The 12987-nt window shown below is 36.6% G+C and overlaps 1 protein-coding gene across 1 annotated transcript in view; it reads left to right on the forward strand.

Annotated features, from left to right (window-relative positions):
- The window catches only part of prkx (protein kinase X-linked), a 92276-nt gene extending 79854 nt beyond the window's left edge, over positions 1–12422 (forward strand). The window contains exons 7-9 of the mRNA XM_048597877.1: positions 1567–1644; positions 6475–6617; positions 8203–12422. Coding sequence (XP_048453834.1) covers positions 1567–1644; positions 6475–6600 — 204 coding nt within the window. The 3' untranslated portion in view covers positions 6601–6617; positions 8203–12422. The remainder of the gene's footprint in view (positions 1–1566; positions 1645–6474; positions 6618–8202) is intronic.
- Positions 12423–12987: the final 565 nt, after the last annotated feature.

Here is a 12987-nt window from a genome sequence, read left to right on the forward strand (position 1 = left end):
TGGACTGACCTATCTCCTCCCTACCTCCCCTTTACTGGCTCCATCCCCGCCTCTTTGACCTGTCTGTCTCCCCTCCACCTATCTTCTCTAACCATCTTCTATCCGCCTCCCCCTCTCTCCTTATTTATTTCAGACCCCCCTTCCCCTCCCCCATTTCTGAAGAATGGTCTAGGCCCGAAACGTCAGCCTTCCTGCTCCTCTGATGCTGCTTGGCCCGCTGTGTTTATCCAACTCTACACCTTGTTATCTCAGATTCTCCAGCATCTGCAGTTCCTACTATCTCTGATACCAATGAAAGTTCCTTCCTTAGTTTTAATGGGCACAAATGCACAATTTCTCCTTATTGATGCGGAAAATCTCCCTTGAGTTCAAGCATATTTGTAGAAACTGGCTATTTTTCTTTTCTCATTTTTACACAAGTTGCAATTGGGTAATAGTAAAATACAATAGCAAAAGCCCCTTCGGTCAATTGTTGAGTCTTATTTTTCTTACAAGATAAATTAAAAATAAAGTTAAATAGCTGATAGACTGCATGCACTTTTGGATTTTTATAAATGTCCATAATAATACCTGTATCCTCTAATTATTGTATGCACAGCACAGGTTTTCTTTAGGTTCCTGCTCTATTGGCAAGGCTTATTCCCTTTGTACTAAGTTGCCAATTTTTGCATTTTCTACTGTTTGAATAATGCACTGGGATCTTCTGCATGCCACCGAAAAAGCTTAGATTAACACCTAGTATAATAACTCATTGAAAGCACTACTTCCAATAATGCAGCATTCCTTCAGTACTATCCATCACTGCAGTTCATCATCTAGTACTGGAATGAGTCTTGAATCTGAAACCTTTTAAATCTAGCATAAGTGCTACCATTGAGCCATGCTGACACTTGGAACTTTTATGTTATATTAAAATACCAGCTAGTATTATTAGTTTTGTGTTGAAGGCAATTTCTGGTTACTTGGCTCCCAGTTCACTCCTAGCACTAAAATGAAAGACTCTTCCTGCTTTTGTGACACTGACAATGCAACTTCAAATGTTCACAAGATGAGTTTGGATTAAAGCATCATATCATCCCATTTTGATCTATTGTTTCTACCGTAAGTCAACTGTCTTCTCATGACATGTTATAGCTGTTTGTTAAATTATCATAATGACTTGCCCTCATCTACGTTCCCAAGCCACCCATTCCAGCCATTTGTTTGTCTTTTGAGCAAAAAAAATTGTTCTTGTTATAAATTTGACATTCTCAACCCTGAACCTGCAAACTTTTCCTTCTATAATCATAGAACGTTTGCAAATATTTTAGATGTTTCTTAATCACATCAGATGTGTTATTTGGCTGTACATTCTGAGGTTGAAGTCCTTAACAAGATGTTTCCTCTAGTTCATTCTTCAATGGAAAACTAAACTTATGACTGCAGAATCTATCCACTATCAGTGATTACACAATAATGCTCTAGTCATGACAGTAGCATTACAGTAAATTCTCTCAATTTTAGTCCTGGTGTAGGTGTAACCCTTATTGGATAAGAATTCTAAAACTTCTTCCCATTAATTTTCAGAATGGAGCAGATGACATTAAGCGACACAGATGGTTTAAATATGTGGATTGGGAATCAGTACCTCTAAGAAAACTAAAGGTGAGTTAGGAACAGTGGTTATTTCCAAAATACACAACGTGGTTATTTTCGGATTTAACACACTAGTCAAGTAAAGTGACTATTCACTAAAATATTTACTGTTGTATACCAATTATGGATGGATGTCTCAAGTGTTTAGCATGGTTTTACACTGTTTTATTTAGGAACAGAATGTAAAAAATCCATTCTTGTACTTTGCACTTTAGAATATCCTGCTTAACAGGGAGGCAAGCTTTTCACTTATTCCTGTATGATCTTTCCTGCAATGAGAGCACATGTTCAGCTATGTAACTCTACTCATAAACTTTCCTCTTTACTGAATGCTTTCCGATGGATCAATGTAATCTCATAAGCTACACAAAGTATCCCCAATATTGTAAATGTATCCCTTATGTTTGCATGGTTAAGATCTTTTACAAGTATTAAAATGCACTTGTGAAGAATATGAGCATTTACTTGACCTTTTCAATATTTCATATTGAATGGAATTTTTAATGACTGTTGAATACAGTATAATAGAAGTTTATTGTAACGTACTTTTTACATGAAAAATACAATGAAAAGTTTTGCAAGTCGCCCCACCATGGCACCTACTGTGTGCCTTTCTATCTTTCAACAAAGTTCCGATTTTAATTTCCCAACCCCCGTCTGACCCCACTTCCTGCACTAACAGCTTTGTTGAATCCCATTCCCAGGTCCTCCACCACCACCACCTCCAGCCAACAGCTGAAAGAATGACATTCCAAAACATCCAGTGTCAAAACAACAGTGTGCCCTCCTTAGGCCACCTGTATTCCGAATCACAGAAGAGACTCCACATTCAAGCTTCAACACCACTGAATATCTCCCATAAAGGCTGCACACCATATTGGCCCCAAAGAGCCAATCTAAAACCATTGCAGCTCCACCCCTGAGCCAAGCAACCCCAAATCCCAGAACCGACCCACAATGCAATAGTTATAACAAATGCCTTGGCCTTCCAACCAGAGCCAAGTGAATCTTTGTCTTCTGACATCTGTCAGAAGAAAAAGATTCACTTGGCTATAGTTGGAAGGTCATGGCATCCTGTGTAACCGTCAATGTGGTATAATAACACAAGTGCTCCCCTTGTTGCTAATGTCAAAGAACACGAACAAAGAACAAAGAAAATTACAGCACAGGAACAGGCCCTTCAGCCCTCCAAACCGATCCAGATCCTCTATCTAAACCTGTCACCTATTTTCCAAGGATCTGTATCCCTCTGCTCCCTGCCCATTCATGTACCTGTCTAGATACATCTTAAATGACGCTATCGTGCCCACCTCTACCACCTCCACTGGCAACGCGTTCCAGGCACCCACCACCCTCTGCGTAAAGAACTTTCCACACATATCTCCCTTAAACTTTTCCTCTCTTACCTTGAAATCGTGACCCCTAGTAATTGAGTCCCCCACTCTGGGGAACAAACTTCTTGCTATCCACCCTATCTGTACCCCTCATGATTTTGTAGACCTCAATCAGGTCCCCCCTCAACCTCCATCTTTCTAATGTAAATAATCCTAATCTACTCAACCTCTCCTCTGCTATATAATTAAGACACCGTTAAAATGTGCGCATTTGTTGTTGCACTATTACCTTTCATTGATTGATAGTAACTGCTTACACTTAACTACAGCCTTTTAATGGTAGGAAATGTCCTCAGGTACTTCAATGAAAAGGGGAAATTGATGCTAGAAAATAGGGGAAATGATAAGGAAAAAGGGTGATGAATTTAAGTTGGAGGGATTTTGTTTATATATTGCTGAGCTACTAACCCAGAAAACATCAATCCTTCCATGGCAGTTGGGAATATAAGGCCTGCAGAATTAGCAGTAGCTGTTGGATTGTTTCAGAAAATTAACTGGTGCACTCATATACTTTAGGATTAGGCAATTTGCTGCCTGTCCTTAATTTGATTTGAACATAGAACAGTACAGTACAGCACAGTACAGGCCCTTTGGCCCGCGTTAGTGATGCCGATTCCACACAAATTTCTGACATAACTTGCAATGGCCAAAGAGGGCTCTGAGTGATTAAGGGTTAACAAAACGTGTTAATTCCAGCAAAGTCTGCATCTTGTGTATGTGTAGTAAACAACATTACTGACCTCTAGAACAGAATCAGTCTCTTCATAATAATTGATATGCCTGGGCAGTAATCAGCAGGATCCTAGGGTCAGTTTTCCTATTTTAAATATGTTTTTAGCTGGCGATCCATCTAAGTTAGATATCAATTGCAGTGAGTTTTCCAGAAAAATATGCACTGGAATTTTCAGTTAAATTTCTTTGTTTCTGGGAGCTTTAAATTACATTGGCAGACATTCTGACATCTAGTATTCGTGATCTTTTAACTACAAACATGAGGTTATGAAAGTAAATAAGCTGTTAAATGGGTATTAAAATCCTGAAAAATTATCAGTCTTCTGTCTACTGTATATTTTTTAATGTAAATTGAGTTAATCTGCCAGATTGACTGTTTATTGCCATATAGTAATATTTGTATAAAGCAGTTATCTGTAAAACCAGTATCCATAGGGCCAATTTTCAAATTGAAATGATTATCTTCTATTTGAATCCCTTCTATCTTTATGCAGACATAGAAGATAATCTATGGATTATGTAAAGTCATTACCCTCCCCAGATACATTTCCACATATGCCTGTCTAATAGTGAAATTTAGGAATGTTGCCCATTGATGTGCATACTTCAAAATTCAATTTTCAAAAATGATCAGCTTTACATTTTCTAAATCAGATGTTAGAGACTAAAAAGATCACTTGGCATCTCTATAGTAATTTGTTTTCTATACTCATTTCCCACAATTGTTTGTTAATAGAAATGTACACTGTTCCTAAATTACAAGCATGCTCTTTTAAATTTATGTCCTTTAATATTTAAACTCCTAACTGTTTCTACCCATTTTTCTTTCTTTGTTTGAATCTTGATACGGTTGTGATTGAGATTTTTTGTAACAGTGGTATTGGTTGTAAGGTTATCTTTAATGTAAATAACTAGTTGAAAGTGATGGGGCGGGTGCGGGTGTATTGATGATTCTTACATCATAATACATTTTAATTGTAGCAGAGAATATGAAGATTGCTTCTGTCATGCTCCATTGCTGATATTCTGATATACCAGAAAGATTTTAAGCAGAGGGTTTGTGGAAGGTGAGAAAGTTTTATAGCTAAGGATTTGAGGATAAAATTATCATTGACTATGTTATTCATTTGCAAGTAGTTTAAGTCAGCAATATTGAGAAAGGGTAGAGATCAGATTGCAAAGGCTCAGGTGCGTCAACAAAATCTGCAGTAAAACATCCTGTGGAAAAAGTAATCAAAAAGCCTTCAACTTTTGACCTTTCTGTCAGGGTTGTTGGATGTAAGGAACTGATACTTCAATTGTCAAGCACCTTGGTCCAGGTGCTGTGTGGAGTGCTGTATTCAGTAAAGTAAAACAAAGAACCATGGATCCTGGAGATCTGAAACACAAAAACAGAAATTGCTGGAGAAACTCAACAAATCTGGCAAATTCTCTGAAAAGAGAAACAGTTAACATTTTCACTGATCTCCATGTTTAGGTTTGATTCCATCCTTAGGTGATGGTCTCTGTGGAGTTTGTATGTTCTCCCTGTGTCTGCTTGAGTTTCTGCCAAGTGCTCTGGTTTCCTCCACAGTCTAAAGATATGCAGGGTGGGTGGATTGGCCATTCTAAATTGTCCCATAGTGTCTACATCTAGGAGTGTAAAGGCTGTGTGGATTAGCTGTGGTAAATGTGGGGTTACAAGAATAAGGTGAGGAGCTTGATATGGATGGGATGCTCTTTGGAGGGTCAGTTCAGACTCAATAGGCCAAAATAGCCTCTTTCCCCACTGTGGGGATTCTATGATTCCAAATGCTGCCAGACCTGCTGAGTTGTTATAGCAGTTTGTCTTTGTGTGCTGTGTTCAGTTTTGGGCAGCGACTGTTCAGAAAAATGTATTGGTCTCGAATGTACTGCAGCACAGATTCACCTAAATGATGCCAGCGGTTCAAGGATTAAATTGAGGACAGTGCCGGCTTGGTTGTATTTCCTTGAGTTTAGAAGATTAATAGGTGATCTAATTGTGATCTTGTACATTAAATGTTAGCACTTGATAAGATGTATGTGAGGGCTTCAATGGATTCTGAAACAATGGGTCAGAATTTTAAAATTAGAACAAGCTGTTTCAGAAATTAATCGGAAAATACTCTGTACAGAAAAATGGATATGTGGAATTCTTTTTGTCATTGGTTGCGTTGCTGGGGCAATTGAAAATTTCAAGACTGAGAGGATACTTTTACCTACTAAAACTATTAGGAATACAAATTAAGCACTATATTCATTTCATGTACAGATCAGTTATGATCCAACTAAAAGGTGAAATAGTTTCTCATGCTCCTATTCGTCTAGAAAGAAACTGGAAAATTTCTGACTTTTCCTGTTGTGGTTCTTTCATTAGCGGGTCACACCCAGTAGAGTGAGGATATGTTTTTCATAGGAGTGGGTGTAATGAGTTGAGTTTTACAAGAATAAACAACACCTAGTCATGTCTTTGAGGAACATAATTCACGTGCACCTGAAGCATTTTGTGGTTGTGTTTATTAAGTGAATATGGCAGCCATTTTACAGATTACAAAAATAAAACCACCAGCAAAATGTTAGTTGAAGAAGGATATCCCCACACTTCTTTGACTGCACAGAAGATAAAAATGGTATTACTTAACAGATCTTTAGGCAATACCTTTTTTGGATCTACCCAAAATTTGTTATCTGAAAAAAGAATTTTCTGTTTCAGCCACCAATAGTACCGAAGCTATCTCACGATGGGGACACATCCAATTTTGAATCCTATCCTGAAAATGAGTGGAAAAAGATCCCACCTGTTCCTCCCAAGGATCTGGAAATTTTCAAGACTTTCTGATTATGCTACTAAACAAGGTAAACTGTATATACCTTATATATACAGTCTTTTGTTTTAATATAGCATTATATGGTTCTCTTTAAGGTCAAGATAATAGATTTCACTTTTACATGAAAAAGTATTTGAGACTTTTTGAGGTGGTACATCTTTTCATTGTTTAACTCATTTGTGTCTGTATTTGAAGTTCTAATGATCACATTTAGACATTTTGGGTATTCTAGGTTGAAAATAAAGATTACTTCCTAAAGAAGCGCAGCCATTCATTCTGGAGATATTAGAGATGTTTTTCCTGTTCAGATTAACTTAAGGAATTTCCTGTTACTTTTTTGATTGGAAAGCCTGTGCTTTTTTTCTTTGAAAGGATAATTGATCTTTGAGTGTGCAAAAGCAAAATTTGTTGGTAGGTATCAGAAATTTAAACTGAGGCAGTTTAGGCTGTTTTCTTTGGGATTTCTTTTTAAAGATTATGAACAAATTAGCTACACTGAACCTTTGTGAATTACTGACTATAACAAATGGCTCTAAAAATTTAGATAGACCAAATGCAAAATGCTGCAAATACTGGAAATGTAAAATAAAGATAAAAAAATCTGGCAGTACTCAGCCAGTCCAGCAGCATCTATGGAAATATGAGCACGTTTCCAGGAAATTACAAACATGTTTGTCAGAGTCATAAAGTGGCAAAAGAGACCATTCAGGCCATTATTCAGGTACCATCCTTTTTAAAAGCTGTCCCATCAGTTAACGTGTCTGCTTTTTCCTCATGACCATGCCAATTTTCCTTTTAACTGTGGCTGAAGTTACCACATGAAATCAATGAACAGGCACACAACAATAATTTTATCAAGGAAAAATAAAGTTAGAAATGTGAAAAGGTTAATGTTAATCAGAAAGGGCAATATTATATTCTATTTTATTACCTTTGCCTCTAACATTTACTATAGGAAGGATCAACATTTACATATCTCATGATAATTCAGTGAGAAAAAGCTGGCCAGCAGAATATACTATACGATGGGAATATATTCTTCACCATGTCTTGAGACCTTCTGCTTAACAGTTAGTGTTTGCTAATGGCTTTGCAGTGTTTGCTGACTTTTTTTTTTGTTTCGAAGATTAGTGATTAGCTCCATCGCAAAGCATTAATGAAGAGTCATTGACCAGAAACTTTGGCTATGTTTTTCTGCTCGCAAAAGCTGCCAGAATGCTAAGTGTTACCAGTCTTCTCTAGTTTTTTTTTCCATGCAATTTAAGCCCAGTTTCGAAGTGGAACTTGGTTTTGCTGGATTCTCATCTAGATCCTGGATAATCGAAGAACCATTGTGTTCCACAATGTAATTAGTCATCTGATTAGAGATCTGTAACCCTATTTAGTGTTGCAGTATAGTTCCTTACAACTAGTAGCTTCAAGTAAATCATGTAACTTTCACTAAAGCTGCTTGATAGAACTCGTTGAAAGAACGCCAAAGATTCTGATGGGCTTGAAGTCCATCTCATTGATCAGAGACCTGTAAAATTTATATTTTTCAAAAAGAAAGGCTATCTCTGTTGCAAAATCGTCTCTGCATTTCCTCATTATATGTACTTCCTTTCTACCCACAGAGCACTGATGAGAAGTGTGACTACATGGAACATGCTTGTAAGAAGGATCGGACATCAAATTGCACATTTTATTCTTTTGTTTTTGCTACATGGCCTGTCTGTGCCTATGATGACCTCGGCCCAGTTAGCACATTGAAAGGTTCCAGTCGGAATCATGGTTTGACTTCAGTACCAATCAGTATGCTGTTACTTAAAGGTGTACATTAAAGATTGGAGGTCGAAACTGGAATTTTCTTTACATGGAAATGTGGTATAGATAATGTAAAATAGAAAAACAGGTTTTTTTTATAAAAACAATATTATTGCATGTCCATTATGGTACCTGTTTTTAATAATTGAATTCCTGCTTATTCTAAAATGTGGTATTAGCCAGATTTCTTTATTATTATAAAATTGCCTTGATTGACAAGCACAAGTATTTCCTTACAATGATTTATTTTTAAAGAAAAGAGTTATTTGTGTTTATAAAGATGTAAAACTAGGATCGTATCACTTTGTATATACAGATAACTGAAGTGGGGGCACTATGCAAATATAAAAATCATTTCTAAGTTTTATGGTTTTTGTTTTGTATAGAATCAGATTACGGTTTTTATGAAAGATATATGTATATAGAATTTCTGTTTAATGGGATCATCCTAAATACCAGCATTTTGCTATTCTTTTTCTTACTTGACATTGTAAGTATTCGATGCCATAGTGCAGAGAGCTCTCAAATTGCAGATTCATTTCTTTTTCTGACCCACGCTTACAATTTGAATACTGTATTGTTCATTGACAGAGTCAGAATGCTAACTGAGCCCGTTACCACTTTGTTAGCTTCGATGTCATTGATTAGGAGAAGTGGAGAAATGGCAAACATTTAAGGGTTTTAATTCTAAAACTTTTTATCTATTTCGTTCCTTTCTGGAAGTTGTACCAGAAGGCATATGGAATATTGAGAGGATGAAGATGGGAAAGAGATGGGAATCAAAACTAGTGAGCTTAAGTGAATGAATTATAACAGGTGGAGTAAATCTGTCCAAATCTTGAGTGAAATATTGGAAAGGGTGTATTGATACATATTGTACACCTATGTACCGGGTTTAAACAGCAAACAGTAAAGGAAGTAATTTTTGACTTGATCATGACGCAAGGTTTCTGTTGTGTTTATCTCGACAAGTGCTTGAATGCACTTTTATCATCTGTTTAATTGATTGGAATAGCCCCTAGAGAAACATTAATTTCTGGCTACTGTTTGATGCATCTGACCATCCTTGTTTGTGAGATAGGTTAACTTCTTTTTACAGAATGGCTACAACATCGGTGGTCAACCAACGTTCTAAATAACATTTGCTATATTATTTCTTAATCAAGAAAGTAGTTGACTGACATCCAGTTCCTCCACTTCTTGATTGGCAGCTGTGTGGTTTTCTGTGTTGCTTTAACATAGTTATATTCAACATCTTTTCTTTTTCATCTGCCAACCGACCCAAATCATTATGAGGAATCATGGCATTACCACTTTGTGGCAAGTCCCACTCTCATGCATGACACATACTGCCTTATGTTTTTCTTGAAATATCATAAAGAACCCTGTACAGATAGTATCTGATTCTTGCAGAATATCAGCACATAAACATCTCCTCAGAATCACAGGCCATAAAAATCTGTTCCTTTTTTAAATCTGGCTTATGCACTGAACTTTACAGTTTACATTTCTTAATGATTTTGTCCAAATGTATTTACTTGTTCAAGTTTGATGAATAAAATGCTAGACTGATAATGAATGGCTAGCTATACAAAACTATATATGTGAAATCAGAGGCTGTAAGTTAAAATAAGGTATGTCTACTGTAAAGACATTTTATTATATATGTGTATATATAGTGTACTTTAATTTGTCAGTCCTAATCATCCTCGTTTTCTGTGAATGTTTATATAATGAGATACTGTTCAAGGTCAAGGTTAAAAATCAATCTTCTTTTTTCCCACTAACTATTTTATCCAAGAACAATTTAACATGTATGAATATTATATTCGTATAGCCTTTATTAATGTACATAGACAAATTTCTAACTTGTTTTATGTACTAAAAAATACTTTATTTTGGTCTCCTGTTAAATGTGTGCTCTTGAATAATGGTTCTTTTAAAAAAAAGACTTTGGTTCTATTTTTAACAGGATTACACAGTTTTGAAGGTAGTGTAAGTTTACAAAGTTCCATCTTTGCTGTGATGATCATGACAGTTAATTGTCACCTCACACAACCTGAAATCCATGCAACTCACATCTCGAGGGCAAGCAAAAGAAACATGAACCATTTACATTGGTCAAAAGACCATGATGGGCATGCATTGAAACTTCCGGTGGTAACCGTTGTAATTTTTTTAAAAAAGTACTGCATCTTCCTATCAACTGACCTCTTGAGGACTTTGGAGTTGTAAGAAGCAGAATAGACTGCCACCCTGTACAGCTTATACTGTATTTGTTATGTAATTGAATTGTAAATATTGAAATACAAATGTTAATTGTTGATGGAAAGCATTTTTAATCAAATGTACTTGTTCTGAATTTGTTTTACAGGAACTGATGACAATCTAACATTGAAAAGTAATTGATATCAGGGTATTGGCATTGTTTAATTCTTTTCGGTGCTTCATTTGTTTGCTGTCAACCTATACCAATTCAGTCACTTTAAATCTAATGAAGAATTGAAAATATTTAGTTTTTTTTTTGAAAGATTGATGCTCCCATGTATGCCTTGACCAGTGTATTCTGATGTATGATTGGAAAAATGGACATGAGGCCACAAGTCTGTGTTTGGCCAGTGATCATTGAAACCAATCAGTTGTGAACCTGTTAGAGTCCATATGTGGTGGATCAAATCTGTAGCTTTTATGTAAAATAGCATTGTTACATCTCCCATCCAACTTCCTAGTGGCTTCCTGTTACCTAACAAATACAGCCGGGCCAAGGTTAGCATACTGTCTTGGCCAAGACTGAGATCCTCGTTGTTGTAAAGAAGCAGCTTATTGAGTTTCATCTTTTAATTTGTATTACGTTTTGTAACAATTTGGACAGTGTTTTGTTGCACATGCTTCAGGACAATTAAATACAGGCCATTTTGATTTCAAAGGCAGGACCCCAAATTCCAAGACTCCAGTCAATAATTTGAGATTAGCAGTGTTTTTACAAGTCCCTAACAGTCAAAAGTTTGCCTTTTCTGTCCAATGTAGAATCATATGACCTAGGGATTGTAATGTGAAAGCCCCTGTGTATACTGGAAGCTGATATCTGACAAGTGGATTCATGAACACTAATGAGGGGAAACCAGTTCTAGTTCAACGAGTTTCTTTGAGTTTTTGTTAAATACTGAAAGTAACAAAGAACACCATCATGTATCTATTTGTGGACTGAATTCAGTTCAGGCGTTGAAATCCTGGAAACTCCTCCGCTGCTAACTTTAAGAAGCAAGATCCCTTCTCCTTCAACTGTTACTCTGATGTTGGCTGAATATGTTACAGCAGACTCAAAGCCAAAAGTCTCCCTCAGTTCAATGTGTGTGAGGATCAGCCCAGTTGAGCTGCCAGTCAAACCTGCTACTGCCTTTTCCAGGTATAAGCTCCCTGGAGATGTTATCCTCTTGCTGGGTCCAAGTGAAAGGCCATTGTAGCATATTACGTGAGAATTACTGAAAGCATTTGCAAGCTTCATTGTCTTAAACTGATGTGGTATGCAAGAAATACTATTCTGCCCGATGTTTCTTCTTTAATTCACATTCTAGAAACTTGGTGCTGCGTGGATTTAGCCTCTGGAGAGTTGAGGTTACCTTAATAGTACAAGTTTAATTTAAGATCTGAAATTTGCCCTAGGCTTGGGAGTCATGGCCGTTGCTATGAAAACTTGAAACAACACGAGATAGATCAGTGTTTTATTTTTTTTTCTCCTGAACTGTCACTTTAAAGTGCAATCTGTAAATCAAGTAATGTATAAAAACCTGCCGAAACATGATGCAGAACATTCTTCAGCATTAATTGAATGAGGTGTGATTATTAACATTTTCATCCAAAATCTGCTTAATTACTGCAATTAGTCGAACAAGTTTGATATTGTGAATGAATTTTGCAGCATTGTACAGTAACTGATTTATTCTTTCAATTGCTATAGCATAGCCAAACAGCTGGGTTTGCCTTCTTGGATTGTTACTTTTACAATACCAAATAAACCAGCGTTCTCTAATTGTGTCGGGTTTTTTTTCCCCTTAGTAAGTTGCTAAGAAACCTGACTTGAAATAGTGTTGTGATCATACTTGTATGCACATGTTGGGCCTTAACATGTTTCGATATTTTAATTCCTGAGAGAGGTTCTGTTAATTCCTGGGATAGGATTAAACAACTTGTCATTTGAATCAAATGTTATCCGTATTGCGAATGTCAGTAGTGAGGCAACACTGCTGCACGTTATACAAGAAGGAAAGGAAAAAGAAGTCAGCCTAAACAACATCTTAATAGTAGAAGCATGTCAGCCTGATCTGGTCATGGAACAGTAACACTGATGAGCATCCCAAGCCAAAACCATCCACCTTCTCACTTGAGCAGTGGAGAGATAAGAGCTAGTATTAGTAGTGAACGTAATGTGAATGGCTGTTTTCCTTTCTCAGTCCCCCATACCAAAGTAATTTGTAGCAAAAACAAATTGCTGGAGAAACTCAGCAGGTCTGGCAACATCTGTGGAGAGAAAGCAGAGTTAACGTTTTGAGACCTGTGACCCTTCGTCAGAACTGAAAGCAGCTATGAAACGGTAG

The sequence above is a fragment of the Rhincodon typus genome, chromosome 6, assembly GCF_021869965.1.
Source record: "Rhincodon typus isolate 14 chromosome 6, sRhiTyp1.1, whole genome shotgun sequence".
Classification (NCBI taxonomy): domain Eukaryota; kingdom Metazoa; phylum Chordata; class Chondrichthyes; order Orectolobiformes; family Rhincodontidae; genus Rhincodon; species Rhincodon typus.